The sequence below is a fragment of the Lagopus leucura genome, unplaced genomic scaffold (assembly GCF_019238085.1).
Source record: "Lagopus leucura isolate 7727_CA_CO unplaced genomic scaffold, USGS_WTPT01 Super-Scaffold_100037, whole genome shotgun sequence".
Taxonomy (NCBI): domain Eukaryota; kingdom Metazoa; phylum Chordata; class Aves; order Galliformes; family Phasianidae; genus Lagopus; species Lagopus leucura.
The window spans coordinates 5,795,142-5,817,955 of record NW_024962286.1 but is presented as its reverse complement, the minus strand read 5'-3'; the positions used below and the strand labels follow the sequence as shown (position 1 = coordinate 5,817,955).

Sequence of the window (22,814 nt, the reverse complement as noted above, 5' to 3'; positions counted from 1 at the left end):
CCGCGCCCTCTCGCTCCGAGGAGCGCAGCCCGAGCGCTGCGCCGCGACGGACGCGCGCAGCTCCTCGCCCTCCGGGCCGCCGCACAGCGCCGCTCCCCGCAGCGCCCCCGCGCGGCACCCGCGGGCACGGCGGCCGCTCCGCCCCCTGCGCACGGGCGGGGAGGGCGCGGGGCGGGGCGGGCGCTCTCGGTTCGGTGCCGCCGCCGCCGCCGCAGCGCCGTTGGTGGCGGGCGCCGGTGCCGCCATGTCGGAGCGGGGCGCGGCGGGCCCGGGCCCGGCCACCATCCAGGTGTCCAGGTAACGACGTACCGCCCCGCTGGGGGTCCGGTGCCGCCGCCCGCCCGGTGTCGGTGCCCTTGAGCCGCCCTCGGGGTGCGCCGCAGGCGCCGGGCGGGGCGGGGCGGAGCGGTGTGGCCGGACGGGGCCGGGATGAAGCTGCTCCCGGGGTGAACCGCGCTGCCACCGGGATGGGGCCGGGGCGCGGCACCGTGAGGGGGGCGGCCCGAGCGCGGCGGGTACCGGGCGGTTACCACGGAGACGGGCAGGAAGCGCTCGCCACGTGCTGACGTCTCCGGCATCCGGAGCGGCACGGCGCGGCATGGCGGGGCGGGACCCCCCCGCCGCTGAGCGCTCCCTCCGCAGGATCATGCGCCCCGACGACGCCAACATCGCGGGCAACGTGCACGGCGGCACCGTGCTGAAGATGATCGAGGAGGCAGGAGCCATCATCAGCACCCGGCACTGCAACTCCGGGCAGGGGGTGAGCGGGGCCGGGGGGGTCCGCCGCGTTCGCCCCTTTCTCCGTTCTGTGCTACGTGGGCAGCTCTGCCTTGCCGTGCCGCTTCGGTTCGAGACGCGCAGAGAAGCCTGGAGGTGCCGGCAGGGCAGGAAAGCGGTGGCTCCACGAGGTGCTCTGCGCCTGCCCGCCCTGTACTGCTCTGCTGCCGGTTGGGGGCACGCAGCTGTGCAGCCACCCTGCTGCTGTGCGCTCAATTCCCGCTGCTGGAAAGCTTTTTGCTTCCTGTGCCTCCCCATAAGGGAGGACCCCCCAGCGCTGGGGGCACAGCGGGTGCTGAGCCACGGTTCTCAGGGCTCCCTGGGCTGTGGTGGCTCTGCGCCCTCCTCTTCTTCCTTCTCATCAAGTGCCCGGTGCTGGGTGCTCCCCCCCTTACTGCATCCTGACCTTGTGGTGCTGTGCCCCCAGGAGCCCTGCGTGGCTGCGTTGGCACGCGTGGAGCGGACGGACTTCCTCTCACCCATGTGCATCGGAGAGGTGGCCAACGTCAGCGCCGAGATCACCTACACCTCCAAGCATTCCGTGGAAGTCCAGGTCAACGTGATGTCTGAAAACATCTTAACAGGTAAATGGTTCACGGGCGGGCAGGGCGCTGCTGCTGCTGCATGCCAGGATGGCAGTCTGGACACTAGAGGGCTGCATTCACTGCCAGCATCCCTGCTGCTGGGTCCCAGCATGCCGTGCTGTGGCACGCAGGACACCGTGGGCACCCTGCAGCAGCTGCCTGGTGACATGCAGAGCTTTCTGTGCCACCTCCCGGGTTAAGCTCTGCTCCAAAGTTTTTGGTGCAGCATGAACTCCAGGCAGGGTCTGAGAATGCCTCCCAGTCCTCAGAGCATTGGGGAAATGACTGCTGTGAGCCGGGACCACGTGCTGAAACCTGGGCTTTGCTCCTTGCAGCACCAGGCTGGGCTGGGCTGGAGGGATAGCGGCAAGTGGGGCACAGCTCTGTGGCCCCTGATTGTGTGGCTGCTGCTTTTGGTGAAAGGATCGGATCATTTAGCACACATTTCCAGTTTTGTCCTGACAAAAGCCCTTCCCTGCAGTTGCCATGGTAACCAGCTGGGCTTGTTGGGATGCCTGTGGTGTGAAGATGCACTGCATTCCAAACACCGTGGCGTTGCAGCCACGTGGCTGCGTGGCACTGCTCCCTGCCTCGCTCACACTGCCCTCCTTCTTCCAGGGGCCAAGAAGGTGACGAACAAAGCGACGCTGTGGTATGTGCCACTGTCCCTAAAGAACGTGAACAAGGTGGTGGAGGTGCCCCCCATCCAGGTAGGGTTGCTGGTGGCCCCAGGCTCAGTGGGAGCTCGGATGGCAGACGGGGGTCTCTGTCCCTGCCATCAGGGAGTGCAACGCCGTGTGCCTTTCACTGCAGTACGTGCACAAGGAGCAGGAGGATGAGGGCAGGAAGCGCTACGAGGAGCAGAAGCTGGAGCGGCTGGAAACCAAGCAGAGGAATGGTGATGTGATCCTCCCAGTGATCAACCCAGGTAACGAGGCTGGTGTCAGTGATTGCCATTCGGAGCACATGGTGACTGTAGGCTCTGGGGTCCAGCAGACAGGTGGGGGGCTGAGCTGGGGGCACAGAGCCAGGCTTCTGCAGCTCACTGCATGCGAGCAGTGCTGCTGTGCTGCTGTGTGCTCGGAGCTGCAGGGCCAGGTGGGGGCATGCAGGTGCTCACAGCTCCAGCATGGCCAGAGGAACCAATCCCAGAGTGCAACCCAGGCTGCAAATGGATTTGCAAGGATGGAACTGGGTCACCTTGGCAGTAATTAATAATGCAGGTTGCTTAAATGCCTTTTCTCCCTTGCTCCTCATGCTCACAGATAGGCAGACGAAAGGTAAGGCTGTGGCACAGCGCGCAGTGGGCAATGCCTTTGAGGTCGGTTGTGAGGCGCTGGGACCAGTGGCACGGTTTCTGTCACTTAGGTTTAATGGCACTCGCGTGTCAGTGGACAGCAGTGTGTGCATGGCTGGGGGGTCCTGAAATGGAAGCACGGCGGTTTGCAAAACCCAGCGCCGCATCGCCCGTAGGGTTCAGGGTGCACGGCTGGGCTGTGCTGACCCTGCTGTGTTTCCCCCTGAGCAGAGCCGCACACGGTGGGCTACAGCCAGTCCAGCCTGATCCACCTGGTGGGCCCGTCGGACTGCACGCTGCTGGGCTTCGTGCATGGAGGTGAGTTAGCAGCATGGCTCCGTCCGGGGCTTGGCACCGGGTTGGTCCCTGGGCACACTGTGGGATTCAGCATTGCTTTGGTGGAGGGGAAGAAAAGCTATTCTGGCACGTGGGCACTTTGCAGCTGGTGTCTGCAGCCCTTGTTTGGTGACAATTATAATGCACCATTTACTTCATTTCTCCTGCGTCGCGCTCGCCGTCCCTGAGCGCTGCCTAATGGCACCGCGTGCGGTAATCGGCTCACAGAGAGCCGGAATGAGCCCCCGGGAGCCCGGAGCCAGCAAATGGGCTGACAGGGTGAGGATAATTGAGGCGTGCAATTTTCTCATCTACCTACAAAGTGCTGTCTGCACAGCCAGCCGAGCTGTGAGCGCAGCGGTGCCGGGTTCCTGCTGTGTCTGGGCAGGGCAGCGGGGCGGTGATCTGCAGCGTGCGGTGAGAGCTCTGAGGCTCACTTCTGAAGAGTAGAGCTGAGATGCCACCAAACTTCAAGGTCTAATTAGGAACCGTGAGGTCTAATTAGCACCAGGTGGCAGATTGGGTAAGAATAGCAGCCGGGCGAGTCGCAGGGTCTGGGCAACATCCCGCCACGTGAAGATGCAGTGCTGGGGCTGCACAGAGCTCCGTCCTGCTCCTCAGCAAGGAAACGAAGTGTGCAGACGGCGATGACTTAACCAGCAGTGACACGGCCTGGGGAGGGCTGGGCAGCACCGCTCCTCCCCGGGGGTCGGCGCCATCCTGGCAGTAATAAAAATGGGCAGTTGCCATGGCAACTCTGCATTCCCTGCGCTAATGCTGCCATCCAGGTCGGTGCGGTGAGGCTCAGCACCCGGCGCGGCACACGGCTGCTGCGTGCCAGGCAGCACCCTGCCCTGAGAAGGGCTTGTTGTATATATGTGAAAAGAAAGGCTGTTAAGAATAGATCCTTCAAAGACTGTCGATGTGCTGTCGCTGCTTTTGAGATCCATGGGCAGTTAAATATTGCATTTGGAAAGATCTGCAGCACCAGATGTTTGGAGATGTTGGGAGCCAGATAGGGATTTTTTTTTTCCCTGTTTAATAAAATAGCCCAGGAAACTGACACAGTCAAACTGTAAATCCTACAGTTTTGGAGCCATCTTTTAAATTGCAAATCCTGGATTATAAATACTGCGTGTGAAATGACTGTAATTTGCCAGAGTGAATTCTTCTGGGCCGGCAGCTCTGCAGGGATGGGCAGGGGGGATCCCCCACTGCAGCAGCAGTAGGGGCATGCAGTGTGCGCAGATCTGGGGCACGTGGCTGTGCGGCTCTGTGGGTCTGGGGGCTGTTTTCAGGGGGAAGCCTTTGCGCTCCATAGTCTGTAGGCTTCGGAAGCTCGGTTTGAGCTGGGTCACAGCCGCTCTCCTCCCCCCGCAGGGGTCACCATGAAGCTGATGGATGAGGTCGCCGGGATCGTGGCCGCCCGTCACTGCAAAACCAACATCGTCACCGCCTCCGTGGACGCCATCAATTTCCACGAGAAGATCAAGAAAGGTGAGGGCTGGGCATGGCTTGGGCACCTCTGCAGCCATGAGCCTCGCTGGGCCCCGGGGCGTGCGGTGGGTCGGCAAAGCAGAAAGCAGCCCTGGGGCGGGTGGCATCCGATGCCTGGGAGATGGCGCTGGGCGTCGCATCGATCGGCGGCTCCCAGTGCTCTGCACACGAGGGCCATGCTGTGGAACCGCCGCCGCTCTGCGCCCCACAGGCAGCGTCATCACCATCTCCGGGCGCATGACCTTCACAAGCAATAAGTCCATGGAAATCGAAGTCTTTGTGGATGCCGACCCGTTTGTGGACGAGCCGCAGGAGCGGTACCGAGCCGTCAGCGCCTTCTTCACCTACGTGTCGCTGAGCAAGGAGGGGAAGCCGCTGCCGGTGCCGCAGCTGCTGGTAAGCTCACAGGGATGGAGCTGGGAGCTCGCTGCTTTCTCGTGGCTCAGCGCTATCGCTCTGCTCTGCTGCGAGCATGGGAGCTTTCAGGCTGCTTGTTTATTAAACGCCAAATATTTTCCATACTTGGGCTTTTCATGTGATGCCCTCAGGGCTTCGCTGTCCAATAGAACCTCTTCCTTGAATTATTCAGTAGAAAAACAGAGGCTTGAGCAAGCCTCTCCAAGCTAGGCTGCAGGGTGGGTTTTCGTAATTCCTTCTGGTTGAAAACCACCAGTGCAGAGATGGGTTTTCCTTTCTGGTGATGGAGGAAAACCTGGCGCTGGGCTCCGCAGCTCCCTCGTCCCCGCAGCCATCCATGCTCCTCTGCTCCCCGGGTGCTGCCGGCTGGGAGCAGCTCCTTGATGAATGCTTTGTGCTGTGTGGTCTCCTTCTGTGCTCTGGTGTTTCAGAGTATTTTGTTGGCTAATTAAAAATCAGCCATCCCAGCTGCATTCCGTGGAGCTTTGTCCCACCTCAGCTCCCGCAGCAGGAGGTGCAGTGCTGTCCCAGCAGGATCCATCCCCTGCCCTGCGCTTTCCTGGCTCCAGCTGAAAAGCTTGGGGAATGCATGCTGCTGGGCTGAAATGTGCTGCTTGCTGTTAACCTGCTGCTGCAGATACATCCTGCTGGGGCTCCTGGTGCGCTGCCTTGCAGCCTAAGCATGAGCTGAGGGTGTTGCTCATCCCTCCTGGACCGCGCGGCTCCTGCCGGGTCTCTGTGTGACGTTCCAAATTATGGAGGTCGCCAGAGTGAGGCAGCCCATGGGCACGCGGTGCTGCCGTGCCGGGGTCACTCCTGCATGGCTTTGACGTTGAGGTGAGCGCAGCACTCAGCTGTGATTGCGCTGCCTGCCCAGGCAGTCCAGGCAGGCCACAGTTGCATCTTCATGCTGGCAGTAATTTAATTATTAATCTCCATTGTCCCGGCGGAGCTCAGACTAATGCATCTTTAACGAGCTCTCAGAGGGAGCCGCGCTGTGTGCACTGATGGCATTTCTTTTTTCTCTCCACTGCCTGCGGACCCTCAGGGCATCGGTGCTGTGGGGTGGGGGCTGTGTGGGGCTCCCAGCACGGAGCAGAGGTTTGCAGGGGAGCACATCGGGGCGGTGGGGCTGCAATATGGGGCTGTGGTGGGTGCGTGCCCACCGGAGCTCAGAGCACGAGGATGCAGCCAAGCCTCCAGACGCTGCTGTGGGCGACGCCGAGCCCGACAGCTGGGAGGGAGCTGCATGTATCGATCCAGCAGGCTGTGTCAATTTGCCCACGCGTCAGATCTGCCCGTTCGGCTGCTAATTAAGCTAATGCTCGTGGCACTGCTTTCTTCTCATTCTGCCAGACGGAGAGCGAGGAGGAGAAGAGGCGCTTTGAGGAAGGGAAGGGCCGATACCTGCAGACGAAAGCCAAGCGGCAGGCGCAGATGCAGCAGGCTGCCCAGCACTGATGGCCCCGCGCCGCCCCGCCAAACCTCCCCGTCCCCATTCGTGTTGTTGTTGTGTGTGCGGGGCCTCGTGCCGCGGCCGTGCCGCCGGAGCAGGGCTCGTGTGCGGATCTGGCGCTGCAGGAGGGCCGTGCCGCCGGCTGTGCCGCTTCCACCCTCGCCCCGTGGTTTGGACGGCTCAGGAGCTCCTGCGCGCTCTGCCGGGAGCATCTGCATCCCTCTGTCGTTCCGAGCCCCGCGCTGTGGTTTCAGCTGCCTGTGTCAGAGCGGTGCGGGCGCACGTGGCGGCAGGAGGGATGCACGAGGCCTCGAGTCTTTGTGATGCTGTGTTACACTTACAGTATGTCCTAAAAACGTACACCAAAGCTTATTTATGATACTCGCAGCTATAAACGCGACCAAGTATTGTATTGAATGTCTCAGCCCATTCCATTGAAATCTCTAGGTAGTTTCTCTCTGCGCATCCGAGTTATTTAAGGAATACTGTGACATAAATAAAGTCTGTCATCTTTGACTGAAATAAAACGGGTGTCACTTTTTTTTTGTTCTCGAGCAACGGCAGCGGTGCTGCTTTGGAGCTTGTTCCAAAGGCCGTGCTCCGAGCCGCGGACGCCCCCCTGGGGGCGGTCGGAAACCCCCCCCCCCCCGGTCCTACGGGCGGGGCCCCGCCGGCAGCCGCCGGGGGGGGGTCGCGGTGCGCAGCCGGGGGCGGGACGGGTCAGGGGAGGGGGCTCGGCGGTCCCTGTCCCGCCCGTGGGAGCGGGGAGCCGAGCAGCGGAGCTGCGGCACCTCGGGTCTCGGGCGGCCGCTGCCGGGGCCGCTCGGGGGGCGGGGGCCGGGCCGGGGTCCGTGCCCGTGCGGCGCGGCGGGCGGCGCCGAGGCATGCGCCGTGCTTCTCCCGCCCGCCCGCCGCGGCCCCGGCTGGGTGCTCGGCTCGGTGCGGGCGGCAGCCCCGCGGCGGGGCAAGGCACCGGGTTGCGCTACGCCCGCGGCGGCAGGTACGGGCGGGGCGGCACCGGCACCGAACCCGGCACCCGCGGCGTCCCGCCGCCCGCAGGGTGCACCCGCCGTCGGGCAGCCGAAGAGCGCGGGGCTCCGGTGCCGGGTGGGGGGCGGCGGCGCCGAGGGTGGGCGGGGGGCGGCGGCGGCCGTGGGGGAGAGCGACCGGGAGAGCGGCGCTGCGGCCGGGAGGCCCCTCCGTGCGGCCCGCGGGGAGGCAGCGGAGCTCTGCCCGACGACGCCTCCCCGCTCCGGGCCGCCCGGGTCCGTTCGGGGGGCCCGAGCCGTGCGGGGGTGCCGAGATTCGGCGGGGAGCGGGAGGCGCGGCCGGACTGCGGGGAGAGCGAGGGGGGCTGCCGGCTCCGGAGCATCCGCGGAGGACGGAGCGTCCGCTGACCGTCCGCGCAGCGGTCCGCCGAGGCGGGTGGCACCGGGGCGCTTGCAGGCGGTGTCACCCGCGCCCCGAAATCCCTCGAGACGCGCGCGGGGGGATGCGGAGGGGCCGCGGTTACATAAGAGCGGATGCTTTTCCCCTCTTCTTTTTATTTTTTTGTTCCTTCTTTTTGTTCAGCGCGTTGCACAGCCCCTCGGGGACGGCCGAGTGGTGCCCCCGTGCGGGGATTGTCACGCGTGGAGGAGCAGCCCCTGCACGACCCACGCGGCCGGCACCGCGGATGTGGGGTGTTCGGGAACTTCCCGGGGCGCCGGCGGCGTGGGCTGTGGGCTTCCCTTGTCGGCACAGCAGGCTCTGGAGGCTGGTTTTCCTATAGTTATTTTTAAGAGAGAAAATCTTCTAATGGAAAGCCCAGAATAGCTCCTGACGTTTGGCAGCCGTGCGGGTAGCTCTGGGTGCTGAGCTGTGCCCTGTGCGGGGTCCCCGAGCACTGCGCTGCACATCACAGTGCGGGGACACGGGCAGCCCCCCGTGCCCAGGGTGAGGTGGTTGTGCCAGCAGTGCCTCTCGCCGCTTCATCCCTAGGAGTCTAATTATAGCCGAGAGGCCGCAGTGCCGGCGGGCACCGTGAGCTCAGGCATCTCCTTGGTGGGGAAAAGCTGGCCGGGCTGTGGTGGCACTGCGGGGTGCCTTGTGGTGCTGCTGACAGCCTCACTCACTTGCAGGTGTTGGCCTTGGCAGCAGCCAGCACTGCCCGCCCAATGGAGCGCAGCGTGCCCTAGGATGCCTCCGGCCGCAGCCCCGCAGCGCCCTGCCGATGGTGCCCCATCCCTCCACCATGCACAATGAGCAGCGGCTGCCTGGCAATGCGGTAGCCTGGCTGGCGTGTGCCGGCATCTCGCTGCTCACCAACGCCTGGGGCATCCTCAGCATCAGTGCCAAGCAGAAGAAGTGGAAGCCGCTGGAGTTCCTGCTGTGCTCCCTGGCGGGCACCCACATCCTCAACACTGCCATCCCCATCACCACATACGCTGTGGTGCAGCTCCGGCGGTGGCACTCAGGCTACGAGTGGAACGAGGGGCTCTGCAAGGTCTTTGTTTCCACCTTCTACACCCTGACACTGGTCACCTGCTTCTCTGTCACCTCCCTTTCCTACCATCGCATGTGGATGGTCCGTTGGCCTGTCAACTACAGGTACCTCGGCCTGATCTGCCCCATATCACACCCCCAGGCGTGATTCAGTGCTTGTGCTGGAGACCAGGGAGAGGGCAGCAAGCACTGGCATGCAGACCCCACTGTGCTTAGCACTCCGTGGGCTCTGCCCCTCTCCCCAGGCTGAGCAACACACGGAAGCAAGCCGTTCACACAGTGATGGGCATCTGGATGGTCTCCTTCATCCTCTCCACTCTGCCGGCAGTGGGGTGGCACGACACCACCGAGCGCTTCTACGCCAGGGACTGCCGCTTCGTCGTGACAGAGATTGGCCTGGGCTTTGGCGTCTGCTTCCTGCTCCTCATTGGGGGCAGTATGGCTGTTGGTGCCGTCTGCATTGGCATTGCTCTCTTCCACACTGTCTTGGGTCGACACGGCCCCGATGCCAGCAACAGCCGCTTCCATGTGCCCAGCATTGTGGTGGAGGATGCCCAGGGCAAGCGGCGCTCCTCTATTGACGGATCTGAGTCTGTCAAGACCTCCTTGCAGATCACCTATCTGATCACCATCGTTGTCCTCATCTATGACATCCTGATGGGCTTCCCAGTACTGGTGAGTGCTACAGGGAAGGGGTGTGGGCGTGTGGGGCTGCTGGTGACGGGTTGGTGCTACAGGTGGTGAGCGCTGCCAGCCTGCGCTCGGACACCTCCTCCGAGTGGATGGTGCTGTGTCTCCTCTGGTGCTCGCTGGCACAGTCCCTGCTCCTGCCCCTCTTCCTTTGGGCCTGCGACCGCTACCGTGCCAACCCGCGTGCTGTCTGCGAGAAGTGCCGCACCGTGCTGGCCAACGAAGATGAGGACGAAGGTGGGGTGCGTGGCAGGGGGGGACGTGCTGAGGGCAGGGTGTGCCCAAAATGACAGCGCACCCATTCCTGTCAGAGAGCAGCCTGGAGGGTGCAGTGGCCGTGGCAGGAGAGCTGGTGTACGACCGCCCCTACGAGTACGGCTGCGCGGCTGAGGTCCTGGTGCTGGACCCTATTGCCACACGTGACTTCTCAGTGCTGGAGCAGAGCCTGCCCCCAGTGAGCCCTGCCAGGACGGAGCCGGGGGACCGCATGCAGTACCTGCAGGTGAGGGTGGGCAGCAGGTGCCAGGGCAGCGGAGCCGCAGCCCCCAGTGCTAACAATGCTTTCTCACAGGTGCCCCCACTGCGTCGCTTCTCTCACGACGAGACAGACCTGTGGACCAGCAGCCAGGTCGCGGCATACCTGCAGCACTGGGGGCCAGGCGGAGAGGTGGCGGGGCTGGCAAGGCTTCTGGCCCCCCATCGTGACCGGCCCCACCATGGCTTCAGCCCCCACCCCGACGAGCGGCTCGCCTTCCGCCGCCGCTCCGCCGACAGCCTGGCCGTGCCGCCGCACCTCTCCCGCGAGGACCTTCGCCTGGCCGAGCTGCACGCGTTCAGCGGCGAGCGGGGGGCGGGGGGCGGCACGGGGCGCTCGGCCTCGATGGCACTGCTGCCCGCGGCGGCGCAGCACCGGGCGCTGCTCTCCGCCTTCCCCCTAGCCGATCTCCAGCGGGAGCCCCGGCGGCCGCCCGGCCTCGCGGTACCGGGGCAGCCGTCAGAGGACCCGGCGCGGCTCCCCGTGCCGATGCCGGCAGGGGGCTGCGCGGGGCGGGCGCGGCGAGCGGGGCCGGGCGTGGAGCCGTGGGCGGCACGGCCGGGCCTGGGGGACGGCGGGCGGGGCAGCACCAGCAGCTTCTTCAGTTCGCCGTCCGCCTCCTCGGGGTACATCACCTTCCTGTCGGACTCCATCGGCTCGGCCTCATAGGGCGCGGCGCGGGGCCACGGCCCGAGGCAGCGCGCCGTTCGCCGGCAGCTCGGGCCGCAGCTCGGCCGCGCTCCTTTTCGCCGTTCGTGTTTTCCAGTTTTCAATAAAAAACGCTGCACAGAGCTGCTGGCGGGGCGCCTCCGCGCGCTCCGAGCGGCATCCCCCAGCGACCGCGCAGGTGCGGGCTTTCGCACTCTCGCGAGAACGCCGCCGCGGGGCGGGTCGTCTCGCGAGAACTCGGGCGAGGGCGTGGAGCTGCGCGCGCGGTCGTTTCCAGGGCGACGCGGGGCGGGGCGGGGCGTGCCGCCAAGATGGCGGCGACGGAGGCGGCCGGGCGGTGGCGGCGCGGGCGGCTGGGCCGGGAGGCGCGGGCCAGTCTGGCCGCCTTCCTGCTGGGTGCCTCGGTGGCTGCGCTGCCGCTGGCTCTGGGCTCTCCGCCCGCCTTGCTCGCCGCGCCGGGCCTGCGGGGCCGCCTGGCGCTCGCCCTGCACGTGGCCGTCGTGAACGCGGCGCTGCTGCTGCTCTACCCGCGGCCGCTGTACAAGGTGTGGGGCGGGGCGGTGCGGGGGGCGCCGGGTTGGGCCTCGGGGCCGACGGCAGCGCGCTGCCTGTTCTCTGCTTGCAGATCGCCATCCGGGCCGGCTTCCTGGGCTTCGCCTTCGGCTGCGGGCTGCTGCTGAGCGCCGGCCGTTCCGCGTGGCGGCACTTCGGCTGGTGAGGGCCGGGAGAGGCTATGGGGGGGGTTGGGTGGTGCTCCGAGGGGGGCGCCGGGAACGGAGGAGGAGTGTCGCAGAGCTGGGGGGGCCGCACCGGGAGAGGAGGGATCACCAGGCCCCAGGGCCAAGATGCGAGCGACCCCCGGGCCCCGCGGTGCCCCCCCCCGCAGGTACATGTGCTCGCTGTCGCTGTTCCACTACTCCGAGTACCTGGTGACGGCCATCAACAACCCGCGCAGCCTCTCGCTGGATTCCTTCCTGCTCAACCACAGCTTTGAGTACAACCTGGCCGCACTTTCGTCCTGGGTGGAGTTCACGCTGGAGAAGCTCCTGCTGCCAGGTCAGCCTCAGCCCCGTGCTGTGCTCCCCAACACACCCGCTCATGTGCTTGGATGGTGCTTCTGGCCACGCTTGTCATGCTGTACTGCTAATAGAAATAGCCTTACTTAAATTACGTGTGTCTGCAAATCCGTTTGCTTTTTGGTGGAGGGTGGTGCTATCCTTCCCCTGCAGTGGAGGTGGCTGTAATGCCAGGCTGCTGAGCCTCCTGCTGAACCCCAGGGTTGCTGGATGAGCTCTGCTCTGCCTGAGCTTTGCTTCACAACACAAAGCCAGGCCCTGCTTCATGCTGTGTCTCTCAGAGTGGCAGCGCTGTGTGCTGCAGACGGTGCTGTTCACTCAGTTAAGGGGCAGGGGTGCAGCAGCTGATGCTTTTCTTGTTGCAGAGCGGCAGCGTGTTGAGCACAGCCTGTGCGATGTTCATTGCTTTGCTCTGAGGTGGGGCAGAAGCCCTGCCACCTTTGTGACCCTGCCTGACCTCCCTGGGGTCCCGCCTGCACCCCCTGCCCTCAGCGCGGAGCCCCCTGCTCGAACCTGTAGTGACCCGTGCTTCTTCACTTGCAGAGATGAAGCAGATCACCTGGCTGAGTACTGTAGGGTTATTGATGGTGATCTTTGGGGATTGTCTGAGGAAAGCTGCCATGCTCACAGCTGGCTCCAACTTCAACCATATTGTTCAGAATGAGAAATCGGACACTCATACTTTGGTGACAAGTGGGGTGTATGGGTGGTTCCGGCACCCGTCTTACGTGGGATGGTTTTACTGGAGTATTGGAACACAGGTACTGTATGCAAAACCCTCGGATCCTTTCCTCCTATGATCTGATTGCTTGTTAATGCTGCCCCAAACCTGTATGTGACAGAACCGCGGGCTGTCAGCATTGGTGCCCTGTGGGGATGGGGCCGTGGTGGAGCCCAAGGGGTGGTAACTGCTGTTGTCTGCTGGCAGGTGTTGCTCTGCAATCCCATCTGCGTGGTCGGCTACACGTTAGCGTCATGGCGCTTCTTCAGGGAGAGGATAGAAGAGGAGGAGATCACGCTCATTCATTTCTTTGGAGAGGAATATCTGGAGTACAAAAGGAAGGTGCCATCGGGTCTCCCTTTTATTAAAGGAGTGAAAGTGGAACTGTAGCACGGGCTGGAACTGGACCGGTTGAGAAAACCTCCAGCTCTGGGTGAGGAACTATGCATAGTGCTGGCGCCGAGCAGCCTGCTCCCATTTCCCAGCTGTCCGCTCGCTGAGGGCTGCAGGGCTGGGCGGCCTTCCAGGTCACTAGGAGATCAGCAGCTCGTTCATCCTCCTCGAGATAAGAGTCCTCCGTTGCACATTCAGGGATCTTCTGGATAACTTAGCCTATAGCAATCTTAAAGAGAAATGATCCTCCTGCCTAAAACAGCTGAATTGTACTGAAGCTCATGTGGACTGATTCCTCTGGAGAATGAGTTTTGCCCTTCCACCCCTGCACTGAAAAGATGCCAGCTGGATCGTCGTTCTGATGGCATAAATTTTTAAAGCTTTTTGACCTCACAAGCCAGACAGCACAGCTTTAATCTCTGGAGGCCTGGTCCTGCAAGCCCCTGGCTGCTTCTCGGGCAGCTTGCAGGAGCACGCCTCTCGTCTTGTCGGACGCACCGGTCTGTGGAACGTCTGCATGTCAGCTGGCGGCACGGCATGCAGCGGGGCTCCCCTGACGCTGCTGATGGAGCTCCTCCGAGCTCCTGGCACTCTTGCATTGCCAGCACCTCCATGCTGTGCCCGGGGATGAGCGGCTCTCGTTTCTCTCCGTGAGCTCAGAAGCCATCCGGCCGCTTCTGTCCCAAGCCTCCTTGCTGTGTCTGCTCTGCGCGTGCAGACGGTGCTCGTCCAAGACCTGCTTCCAAATCACGCTGCTTCCTGCCCTGCCAGGCGTCTCCGCTGGCCAGCTCTGTCCCCAGAGATCCCAGGGCTTTGGTTTGGAGTCGGGAGGGGGCTTCCAGAGAGCTGTAGTGCTTGGTTTGGGGGAAAACCTGGGATGTTGGTATGGATGGGAGAAGCTTCCAGGGAAATTCTCTATAAACAAAAAAAGTTTGGCTAGCTAATGCTATTTTAAACATTGCCATTTTGGAAATGGTTCCTATTCAAGCTTTGTGGTATAATTTATTCAGTTGTGATATACCAAAGAGGTTCACTGTTTTCTTGGGTTTTACGTAGTTCTTCCTTGCTGGAATGGAAATGAGTCGCTTGTCAGCACATGCTTTGGGCTTGCAGTATTCCTGGCAAGATACTGTGATTCAGCTCAGGAAAGAGGGCACTGATGGGAATCGCTTTTGTGACTTTTTTTATAAAAGAGGAAAAAAAATAATTGCCAACTTCTGTCTGGTTGTTATTTGGGGACCTCGAGGTGACGGTCGGAGCATCAAACCTCAAGTTCCTCATTTTATAACTCCCAATGGGTTTTCAGTGCTCTGCAGTGTTACACTGAAGTGTAACTACAACTCCCAGTACCTGAATCTCGTAGCTGGTGAGATAGGTGCAAATCCTTGGGCTCCACTTGCTTAACCTGTGTGGAATCCTTTCTTCTCGGGGTTGTGCTTTGTATTACAGAGCACTTTCTGCACTGGGGTCAGCTTAAAACGTTCACTGACAGATTCTTTTACTGTGTTTTTTAGCTTGGAGGAGAAGAGCAAACATGAAAATATAACAACCAGGTAGTGATGATTTCTGTGTAGTTATTTGTGAGCTCAAATTTATTTATTTTTTTTCAGTTGTTTCAACCTTTTTTGAGAAGGGCTGCACCAACGAGACCTGGCAAACCCCTTTGCCCTGAGCCAGAACAAAGAGCGGAGTCCATTTATGCACTTTTATTTTCACTTTTCACACACAGGATGGGGAATACAAAGGAATTTTCTTTCAGTCATCCTAAGCCGGATGTTTGCTATGCGATACACTCCAAACTCAGCCACATTCAGTCTGTTTTTCCATCCTTGCTGATGGCACGAGCCACGTGTTTGAACATTCTATGAGGAAAACCACAACCCCCGCTAACAGAAAGACAAAAGCAGGCAGCATCCAGGCGTGCTGGACACAGGTCTGTGCCTCCGCAGGGCAGCTCTCCCACAGCTGACCATTCCCACGCAAACCGCGGTCGCTCACAGCCGATGCTGAGCAGCGCAGCTCCCGGAGCTCAGCTCGAGCCGGGGGGCTCCTGCCGCTCTGCACTCGGGGTCCCGCTGCTCTGTGTGCTGCCACGGTGCTCCTTCTTCTTTGGGGGTGAATCCCTGGGGATGAGAGCGGGTGTGCAGCCCCCTCGGCTGCCCAGCGCCCGCTCCCTGCTGTCCGTGCCGCTGGGTGAGCTGTCCCTAGGGCAGGGGCAGGCAGCTGAGCCCGCTGGGTTAAGCAGCTCTTTTCCAGAGCTCTAATCCCCTCCGATCCCTTGTGCTCAGAGGGCACGCAAGGGCACCTGACCCCCTGAAAGCACTTTGCTTTCCCTCCTCGCCGTCCAGAGAGGCGTGGGGCGATGCAGATGGCACCAATGTTTTCCTGCTGCCAGCACGAGGGGCTGGAATGAGGCGTCCCCATGCCCTGAGCTGTCTGCACTGAGACCCTGGCTGTCACCTACCTTTGTGCTGCCTCACTGCTGTCATCAACCCTGAGCAGCATCTGCGTGTGCTCATCCTTGGGCTCCCGGGGCTCCTGCAACCTGCAGCAGGATGAGCCGGACGTGGCTGGGTATAGAAAGGGGAGCAGGGATGGGCCCCAGCACCAAAAGCACCCGCACTGCTCACCTGGGCTCCAGCCGCTCCTTCACCTTGGCGATGGAGCGGACGTAGGGCGCGATCTGCTTGGTGATGGTGGTCAGGCAGCTGTTCTCCTGCCGCAGCTGCAGCAGGTCGTGGAGCTGGGCTGGGGACGAGAGTGCCGTGTCTGTGCCCTGCAGCACTGAGCTGCTGCTGGGCTGGCTCTGCCCGTCAGTCGTACCTTCATAGATCTCCTGCTCGTTGGCCACCCTCTGGTACGTCTCCTCCCAGACCTGCAATGGGAACCGGTGCTGCTGGCACAGGCATGCAGCTCTGGAGGAGGGAGGAAGGGATCCTGCCCCCGCACCTCCTCAAACACGCTGCGCATCATTTCCACAGAGGAGTAGTGGGCCGCAATCTGCACATCCATCTGCAGCGACTTCTGCAGGATCTCGCTCATGATCTCCGTGCGGATGAGGGAGTGGTGCTTGGTGAGGTCACGGTGCAGCTCCTGCACCTGGTCCTTCAGGCCCTGGATCTCTGCCTGGAGCATCTGCGCGCACGGGAGAGGCACAGCAATGGGCAGTGAGGGTCAGGAGCTTCCTCCTCTCCCCCCCCACCTGCCCCATACCCTGTAGGTGTTCTCATAGTTGCGGCAGTGCTCAGCGAACGGCGTCTCGCGGCCCTCGGCCAGCAGCACTTTGGTGCTGATGTATCGGTGCAGCGTCGGCTTCCGCACCATGGAACTGCTGGACATCTTATCACCAGCGGGGGGGCAGCCGGGCACCATCAGTGTCTTGGAGCATTGGCCGCCGGGGATCCTGCATGGAGGTGACGGCGGTGGGATGCAGAGGGCGGCCCCTGGGACCTGCTGCTCCCTGCAGCTGGAACCGTGTCCAGGGCTGAGGACATCCAACCCCTGAGATACAAACTTCCAGCGCCCCCCTGGTGTCTTCCTGCACTCGGGTACCCAGGTTGGTTGGAAGCACGTTGTGCTGCCCCAAAATCAGGCTTCTATAACAAGCCCCGCACTGGTGCTCACTGCCCAGCTCAGCTCTGGCACAAAGGAGGCAGGAGCCAGCTTGGTGCAGGAGCTCCCTGCCCACCTCTGCCCCATCCTGCACCCCTACTGCTGCCACCACCTCCCCCGGCTCCCTGCTGGCCCCGTGCAGCGCTGCAGTCCCACTAAGCAGCACCACTTCCCCATCAAGCAATGCCACGATCCCACCGTGCAGGGTTGCAGTCCCACTATGCAGCTCTGTTGTCCTGGTGCTCAGCTGCCCCATGCCGCAGAGCCCGGCCGGGTGCGAGGAGTGGTGCCCATGGGTGGCAGCGCCTGTTTGTCCTTTCCGCGGGACGAGCAGCCGGCAGCGCCTGGCAGGGCCCGCGCCACTGTGACATCAATGGGCCTAAATATATCCCAGCAAGGAACAGCCGGGCACTTCTCTGAAATTCTGATAAAAATAGTGGCGGGCCAAGAGGCTGCGGGGCCGCGGTGAAGCGGGGTGTGCGGTGAGCAGGAGCTGGCACGGCGCTGGCTGGAGCTCGGCATGGCCCTTGGTGTGGCTGCAGACTGCACAGTGTTGCTCGGTGGCCGCTGCCAGCACTGCCTGCCCCGTTCCTAGAACTGTCACTTGAAGCCCCCGTGCCTGTCGTTCATCAGCACAGCTGCATTCTATGCTGTCCCCGTGCCACCTTCATGGGGACAGGCTCAAGGGCAGGGAAGGGGGGTGAGCTGGGCACGGCGATGCAGCGATTCAGGAGGGAACGCGTGGCACAGCATACAGCCCCTCTGCCCACCCCACCCCAGCACCTCACATGTTTGCTCCGCTGATGCCAGACCCGATGCCACCAGCACTGCCCACCACAGAGCGGCGAGGGGTGAGCACCAGCAGGGGCTCCAGGCAGCGTGCAAACTCTGCACGGTACTCAGTGTTGATCTGCAGGATGAGATGGGCAGTGGGGCTGGGGCAGGGCTGGGGCTGGGGCTGCCCATGGGGGGTTGGCAGGGGTCAGCCCCGTGGTACCTTGCTGGTCTGGGCTGGCCGCAGGCGGTGCGGCAGCTTGACGATCCTCTGCAGCCGCTCCATCAGTTGCTGGAAGGCAGCGTTGAGGTGGGTCGGGGCTGTGTGAGGTCTTGGCACCGTGGCACCGCACACTGCGCAGCGCCAGCACTACTCACGTAGCCCAGGTCGAGGAACTCAGCTTTGTTGGCGGAGCTCAGGAAGGCTGAGCAGATCACGAGGTGGACCTGTGCACAGCGCTGTCACTGCTGCCACTTCCCCGGGGTCTGTCCGACCCTCAGCCCAGAGCCAGGGCTTGGCACACCAAGGGGTGAGCGACCCGGCCCGGCCCTACCTGCAGGGTGGGCAGCAGGGAGGCAAGGTGGGCCAGCTGCTCCTTGAACGCCTTCTCTTTCTCCTCGTGCTGGCTGTGCAGAGCAGGAGCCGGCCGTGAGGAGCTGCCCAGGCACTCGGTGCACACCAGGAGGGCACCCGAGGCCCCGCAGCCTCTCACCTCTGCACAGCTTTCAAGAGTGCTTTCTTCCTGTCAGAGAGCTGCTCCTGCCAACAGCACGGGCACACTTTGTCCTGCAGCCCAGCTCAACGCCAGCACCACACTACAGGGCACGGGGCTGCTGGGACACCCACGGGCACAGCCCCACAGCCCCGCACCTGCATGCCGCTGAACAGGGCGTTGATGGCTGACTCCTCCTCGCTGGCACTGTTGCGCACCTCCTCGATCATGGCCTTGAGGAGGACGATGGCCTCCCGTGTGGATGTCTGCAGCTCCTTCACTGCCTGCGGGGCAGCAAGGATGTTGTGGCACTGCTGTGGCCCTGCGCCTGACCCCACGCTCACCTACCAGCACCGCTTGGTCCAGCTTCTCGCAGCCCTGCACGTACGCCGTCTCGATGTCAATGCAGTGCGCACGGCTCTCCCTGTGGCGAGGCGGGCAGGAGGGCACGGCTGGAACACACGGCCATGGGGAAGCGTATGGGGACACGGGGACACTTACCCCTGCATGTCCCTGAAGCAGTTGATGCAGAGCATGGACTTCTTCTCGGTGGAGAACATGATGTAGGGCTCCTCGTGCAGTGCTGCAAGGGACAGGGACGTCCTGCCCGGTGCGGCACGGCACAGCGCGGCGCCCGCGGGCGGTACTCACGGCACTTCTTGTGGATGGCTTTGGTGCGCTTGCTGAGCGACACGATCTCATGGCGGGCGAAGACTTTGGCGCGGTGAGTCTCCTCACGGCACGGGGCGCACAGCGGCTGGCTGCAGGTGTTGCAGAAGCACATGGTGTCCAAATCCTGCGGGCACAGAGGCGGTGGCGGCGGCGTCAGTGTCGAAGTCGCAGCGGGGTCTCGAGCTTTGCCGGTTCCTCACCGCCTCGACGCATCGCCGGTCGCAGTTGGCGCATTGCGCGTCCTCCGAGCCCTCCGCCGAGCTGTCCACCAGGAACTGAAGCAGGCGGTCCACGGGTGGCAGCCCCGTGCCGCCCCGCACCACCGAGGGATGCCTGAGGGAAGGGGCGGGCTGAGCACCGGCGCGGGGCGGGACTCGCGGGGCAGCCCCCACGCACCGCGGCGTCCCGCCTGGCCGTACCCGCAGAGGGGGCAGCGCAGGCGGCCGGAGGCGGCGCGGCCCCGCAGGCAGCTGGCGCAGAAGGCGTGGTAGCAGTCGAGCAGGCAGGGCTGCTGGAAGGGGCCGTGGCACAGCAGGCACACCAGCGGGTGCCAGGCGCCCTGCTCCAGCTCCGCGCAGCTCCCAAGCGGGGAGAAGATGCCGCCCGCCATCGGCAGCCCCTGCCCCGCCGCCGGCCCCAGCGCCGCGGGGCGGATCCTCCCGGCCCGGCTATTTTTAACCGCGGGCCTCGCGGGGCGGCTCCGCGGGCTGCGGGGGGGGGGGGGCAATGCCGCCGGGAACACGGCCTCGGGATGGGGCCTCGTGTGGGGTGAACCCGCGACGGGTGTCCCCGTCATTGGGGCGTCGCTGTCTTTAGGGCATCCCCGTTATTGGGGCGTCCCTTCCAGTGGGACGTCCCTCGTGACACGGCGATCCCCACGTCGGGGTGCTCCGCGGTGACGGGGTGACCCCAGTGACGGAGCGTTCCCCTTCACGGGGTGTCCCTCGTGACGGGTTGCTTCTCGGCTGCTCCGTGTCGCCAACACCGCGGGGACGCGCCCGCACCGTAACCGCACATCCGCCCGGTGCGGGGCGCGGCGCCCGGCCGCACGCACGTGGCCGCTGCCGGCGGGATCCGGGCCCCGCCCCCTCGCCCCGGCCCCGCCCCCAGCCGGCGGCCCCGCCCCCTCCGCGGCCCCCGGCGTCGGCCAGGCCGCTTCGCCCGCCGGCAGAGACACGAGCGGGCGGGGCCCAGCGGCGCGCAGCGGCCGGAATCCATCGATCGTTCCGGCGATCGTTCGGCGCTGCCTACGCACGGCGCGCGCCGCCGCTCTCCCTGCGTGCGGCCCGGCGGCGGCGTGGGCGCAAGCGGTGCGGGGGGCGGCGCGTGCGCAGTGGCCGCCCGAGAGAGCTTCCGCGCATGCGCGCGGGGAGGCGCTCCCTTTTTGCCCCTCGCTGGAGCCGCCATGGCGCCTGTGGTGAGTGCTCGCCGCGCTGCTCGCTTTTCCGTCCGTTCTGGGCCGCCCCCCGCTCTGCCCGGCCGGCTTCTCCGGTCCGCCCGGCTCCGCTCTTGGGGGGCCCGGCCCGGCCCGGCGCAGCTCGGACCTACGCGTGGTGTTGGGCCCGGGCCTCCGCCTCCCCCTTCCGCCGGGCTCGGGCGGTGCGGGCGGTGCGGGGCTCCTGTCCTGTCCCTGTTTCCCTCCTCGAACCGCCGGCCGCTCCCGGCTGCCCTCACCCCGTCCTTTTTGTCTGCCCCCGGGTCCTCTCTCGTCGACCCTCACGGCTTTTCTCTCTCCCCGTCCCGCAGAAGAAACCCGCGGCGAAGGGTGGCAAAAAAAAGAAGCAGGTGCTGAAGTTCACGCTGGACTGCACGCACCCGGTGGAGGATGGCATCATGGACGCCGCCAACTTTGTGAGTGCTGGGGCCGCGCGGGGCCTGCAGTGTGTGAGCCCTGTGCTCCTCTCGCTGCTCTGCACTCCTCGGGCAGCCCGGAGCCTCAGTGCTGGGTGCTGGTGGAGGTTTATTGCTGCTTCTCAGCTTGCAGCTAAAGCGTGTGCCTATCTGTGAGCGCTATTTAGTATCCATCTCTGTGAGGCTTTATTTCACACTGGGCTTTGAGGAGCAGCGCTGGAGGAGAGCACCACGTTCCATCGCTGTTTGATGGCTGCTTTCAGCCAGGCTTTGCTTGTTGCTGCGTTCAGGCACGTCTCTGAGGTGTGGGTTTGTGATGAAGTATCTTTTGGGAATACTTCATTTGGAAAGGACCTGCAAGGGTCGTTGAGTCCAAGAGAAATCAGAACATGCCTTGCTCTGCTCACAGCATAGATGTCGTTTTACTGCAGTGCTGTGGTCACTTGGCCTTTAGTGTGTCCCTTCTGTGCAGGTGTGACTGGCTCGGTGTCAGCTGTAATGTTTGCCCATGTGAGAGGATCCAGGCCCACAGGGGAAGGCTTTCCTTTGCTCTTCAGTGGCACGTGGTCCTTTTGCCTCCTTTTAGTTCTGGCCAAAACACTGAAGTGCTGAGCGTGAACAGCTGCCAGCAGCCCTGACTGAGCGTCTGTTCCCTCCTACAGGAGCAGTTCTTACAGGAGCGGATCAAAGTGAACGGGAAGGCTGGAAACCTGGGTGGTGGCGTGGTGACCATCGAGAGGAGCAAAAGCAAGATCACTGTTACTTCAGAGGTGCCCTTCTCCAAGAGGTGAGAACGTGGTGGGTGCTGCAGGACAGGGCTGTGGGCTGTGCTGAGCCCTGGGCTGTGTGAGGCAGCACTGCACAGTGCTGGGACCGCAGCACTGGGCAGTGTGTGCTGGTTGCTGGGTGTTTGGGCAGTGAGGGCTGCGGGTCCTTTGCTTATAATGGAATTGAGCTGTGCTCTGGGTTTTCCCTGTGTGCTGCTGTGGACGTGTGTCATGAGGAGGCGCTTTGTTTTTCTGGGGTTGCAGTGCTTGGTGAGGATGGCGTCATTAGTGCCAGAGGTGCAAGATCTGAACCTCTAAAATGGGAATGCGTGAGGAAGCACTAAGTGATAAAGTGATGCTTTGCATCAAGGTGTGCTGACCTGGTGAAGCACCATGTGCAGATAGGTACAATGACTGAGTGATTAAGACAGATGTGGTTGAGAAACCTCAGCAGGACGGCTGTGTGGGATGCACAACTGACAGGAGCGGAATTTGGAGCGAGGTGCTCCTTTGTGAGCCTCACCTTTAGCATCCTGCTGGTGTTTTGAGGTGGCAGGCAGGCAGTCCTGGCCTTTACCTGTGTGGCCGTGCCTGGTATGTATCCAGGCTGTTCCATTACAGCTTCCTTACTCTCATACTGCTGGCCGTCTGCCTGGCTCTTGCCTGACATTTCTGTCTCTTATCTGGCCTTGATAATGTTGATTTTTTTTATTTTTTTATTTTTTATTTTTTTTTTCTGTGGGTGGAGATAGCAAATGGGGGATCTGGAGGCTTGGAGCAGTGGGAAGAGGTTGGTGTGTGATGGTGCTGCTGGTGTCGCTGTGATGCTCAGCTCAGCACATCCTGGGGGCTGCTGAAGCACACAGGGACTGAGGCCTTGTTTTCCCCCTTCTGGAGGGCAGGGGGAGGTGGTGGCTGCCTGCCCAAGGGGGGGTTGGCCAGGTGGGGATGTTGGGGATCATTTGTGGTGTCTGCACACAGAATCCACGCATTCCCTGGGGGGCTGAGGGCAGCACTGGGTGGGGGGCCTGGAGGTGGGCGCTTCTTTGCTGGCTGTGGCTGGGGGAGGTGAGCGGGGCCAGGCAGCCCACCCTTGGGGCGCTGCCGTGCGCTGGCCCAGCTGCTCTGTCCCGCAGGTACCTGAAGTACCTGACCAAGAAATACCTGAAGAAGAACAACCTCCGTGACTGGCTGCGTGTGGTGGCCAACAGCAAGGAGAGCTACGAGCTGCGCTACTTCCAGATCAACCAGGACGAGGAGGAGGAGGAGGAGGAGGACTAAAGCGGAGCTGGAAACGTTTTGTACATTTTCCTGAATAAATTGTGGGAAAGAATTGTTACCGCTGCGTTCCGGCCGATGGGGACTTGGGGGGGGGGGGGGGGGGGGGGGGGTGAGGGGGCGGGGGGGGGGCCCCCCCCCCCCCAGGGGGGCCCGGGGGGGCCGGGGGGGGCGCGCGCCGTTCGCTGGGCCGGGGTCTGACGGGCGCTGCCGCG

The 22,814-nt window shown here is 63.2% G+C and overlaps 5 protein-coding genes across 7 annotated transcripts; 4 read left to right on the top strand and 1 right to left on the bottom strand.

Annotated features, from left to right (window-relative positions):
* Positions 1 to 234: 234 nt before the first annotated feature.
* Positions 235 to 6,891, top strand: ACOT7 (acyl-CoA thioesterase 7). Its single transcript, XM_042883405.1, has 10 exons — positions 235 to 297; positions 643 to 760; positions 1,205 to 1,361; positions 1,980 to 2,071; positions 2,175 to 2,289; positions 2,627 to 2,641; positions 2,890 to 2,976; positions 4,375 to 4,491; positions 4,703 to 4,887; positions 6,265 to 6,891. The coding sequence occupies exons 1-10, from the start codon at positions 245 to 247 to the stop codon at positions 6,367 to 6,369; spliced, it is 1,044 nt and encodes a 347-aa protein (XP_042739339.1). The 5' UTR covers positions 235 to 244; the 3' UTR covers positions 6,370 to 6,891.
* A 1,464-nt stretch (positions 6,892 to 8,355) lies between these two features.
* Positions 8,356 to 10,750, top strand: GPR153 (G protein-coupled receptor 153). The gene is made up of 5 exons (XM_042883187.1): positions 8,356 to 8,953; positions 9,094 to 9,523; positions 9,586 to 9,775; positions 9,850 to 10,040; positions 10,110 to 10,750. The coding sequence occupies exons 1-5, from the start codon at positions 8,577 to 8,579 to the stop codon at positions 10,740 to 10,742; spliced, it is 1,821 nt and encodes a 606-aa protein (XP_042739121.1). The 5' UTR covers positions 8,356 to 8,576; the 3' UTR covers positions 10,743 to 10,750.
* Positions 10,751 to 11,053: 303 nt separating this feature from the next.
* On the top strand, positions 11,054 to 14,146 carry ICMT (isoprenylcysteine carboxyl methyltransferase). The gene is made up of 5 exons (XM_042883292.1): positions 11,054 to 11,287; positions 11,368 to 11,456; positions 11,629 to 11,798; positions 12,362 to 12,579; positions 12,747 to 14,146. Exons 1-5 carry the CDS (start codon positions 11,054 to 11,056, stop codon positions 12,927 to 12,929), a joined length of 894 nt encoding a protein of 297 aa, XP_042739226.1. The 3' UTR covers positions 12,930 to 14,146.
* A 477-nt stretch (positions 14,147 to 14,623) lies between these two features.
* RNF207 (ring finger protein 207) lies at positions 14,624 to 19,319 on the bottom strand. 3 transcript variants are annotated; one of them, XM_042883288.1, is made up of 17 exons: positions 19,123 to 19,319; positions 18,904 to 19,036; positions 18,683 to 18,827; positions 18,533 to 18,614; positions 18,380 to 18,455; positions 18,190 to 18,315; positions 18,032 to 18,078; positions 17,873 to 17,945; positions 17,697 to 17,765; positions 17,542 to 17,610; positions 17,333 to 17,454; positions 16,146 to 16,335; positions 15,882 to 16,067; positions 15,756 to 15,807; positions 15,563 to 15,680; positions 15,397 to 15,477; positions 14,624 to 15,136 (listed from the first exon to the last, which is right to left on the bottom strand). In XM_042883288.1, exons 1-17 carry the CDS (start codon positions 19,311 to 19,313, stop codon positions 14,962 to 14,964), a joined length of 1,935 nt encoding a protein of 644 aa, XP_042739222.1. In that variant the 5' UTR covers positions 19,314 to 19,319; the 3' UTR covers positions 14,624 to 14,961. The 3 variants fall into 3 exon arrangements, with proteins under 3 accessions (XP_042739222.1, XP_042739224.1, XP_042739225.1); XM_042883290.1 differs by having other exon boundaries at positions 14,624 to 15,055; XM_042883291.1 differs by lacking the exons at positions 14,624 to 15,136; positions 15,397 to 15,477; positions 15,563 to 15,680; positions 15,756 to 15,807; positions 15,882 to 16,067 and having other exon boundaries at positions 16,176 to 16,906.
* A 721-nt stretch (positions 19,320 to 20,040) lies between these two features.
* Positions 20,041 to 22,660, top strand: RPL22 (ribosomal protein L22). Its single transcript, XM_042883211.1, has 4 exons — positions 20,041 to 20,120; positions 20,450 to 20,554; positions 21,217 to 21,341; positions 22,458 to 22,660. The coding sequence occupies exons 1-4, from the start codon at positions 20,109 to 20,111 to the stop codon at positions 22,600 to 22,602; spliced, it is 387 nt and encodes a 128-aa protein (XP_042739145.1). The 5' UTR covers positions 20,041 to 20,108; the 3' UTR covers positions 22,603 to 22,660.
* The last annotated feature ends 154 nt before the right edge of the window (positions 22,661 to 22,814 follow it).

Coding starts and splice junctions, on each gene's coding strand:
- GPR153 (XM_042883187.1), top strand. CDS start 8,577: ATGGTGCCCCATCCCTCCACCATGCACAATGAGCAGCGGCTGCCTGGC. Junction 8,954..9,093: donor CGTTGGCCTGTCAACTACAG/GTACCTCGGCCT, acceptor CCCTCTCCCCAG/GCTGAGCAACACACGGAAGC. Junction 9,524..9,585: donor TGATGGGCTTCCCAGTACTG/GTGAGTGCTACA, acceptor TTGGTGCTACAG/GTGGTGAGCGCTGCCAGCCT.
- ACOT7 (XM_042883405.1), top strand. CDS start 245: ATGTCGGAGCGGGGCGCGGCGGGCCCGGGCCCGGCCACCATCCAGGTG. Junction 761..1,204: donor ACTGCAACTCCGGGCAGGGG/GTGAGCGGGGCC, acceptor CTGTGCCCCCAG/GAGCCCTGCGTGGCTGCGTT. Junction 2,977..4,374: donor GCTGGGCTTCGTGCATGGAG/GTGAGTTAGCAG, acceptor CTCCCCCCGCAG/GGGTCACCATGAAGCTGATG.
- RPL22 (XM_042883211.1), top strand. Junction 20,555..21,216: donor TCATGGACGCCGCCAACTTT/GTGAGTGCTGGG, acceptor TCCCTCCTACAG/GAGCAGTTCTTACAGGAGCG. Junction 21,342..22,457: donor GAGGTGCCCTTCTCCAAGAG/GTGAGAACGTGG, acceptor TCTGTCCCGCAG/GTACCTGAAGTACCTGACCA.
- RNF207 (XM_042883288.1), bottom strand. CDS start 19,313: ATGGCGGGCGGCATCTTCTCCCCGCTTGGGAGCTGCGCGGAGCTGGAG. Junction 17,455..17,541: donor GGCCAGCCCAGACCAGCAAG/GTACCACGGGGC, acceptor CTCATCCTGCAG/ATCAACACTGAGTACCGTGC. Junction 15,808..15,881: donor TGCGCAGCGTGTTTGAGGAG/GTGCGGGGGCAG, acceptor TTCCCATTGCAG/GTCTGGGAGGAGACGTACCA.
- ICMT (XM_042883292.1), top strand. CDS start 11,054: ATGGCGGCGACGGAGGCGGCCGGGCGGTGGCGGCGCGGGCGGCTGGGC. Junction 11,457..11,628: donor GCGTGGCGGCACTTCGGCTG/GTGAGGGCCGGG, acceptor CCCCCCCCGCAG/GTACATGTGCTCGCTGTCGC. Junction 11,799..12,361: donor GGAGAAGCTCCTGCTGCCAG/GTCAGCCTCAGC, acceptor CTTCACTTGCAG/AGATGAAGCAGATCACCTGG.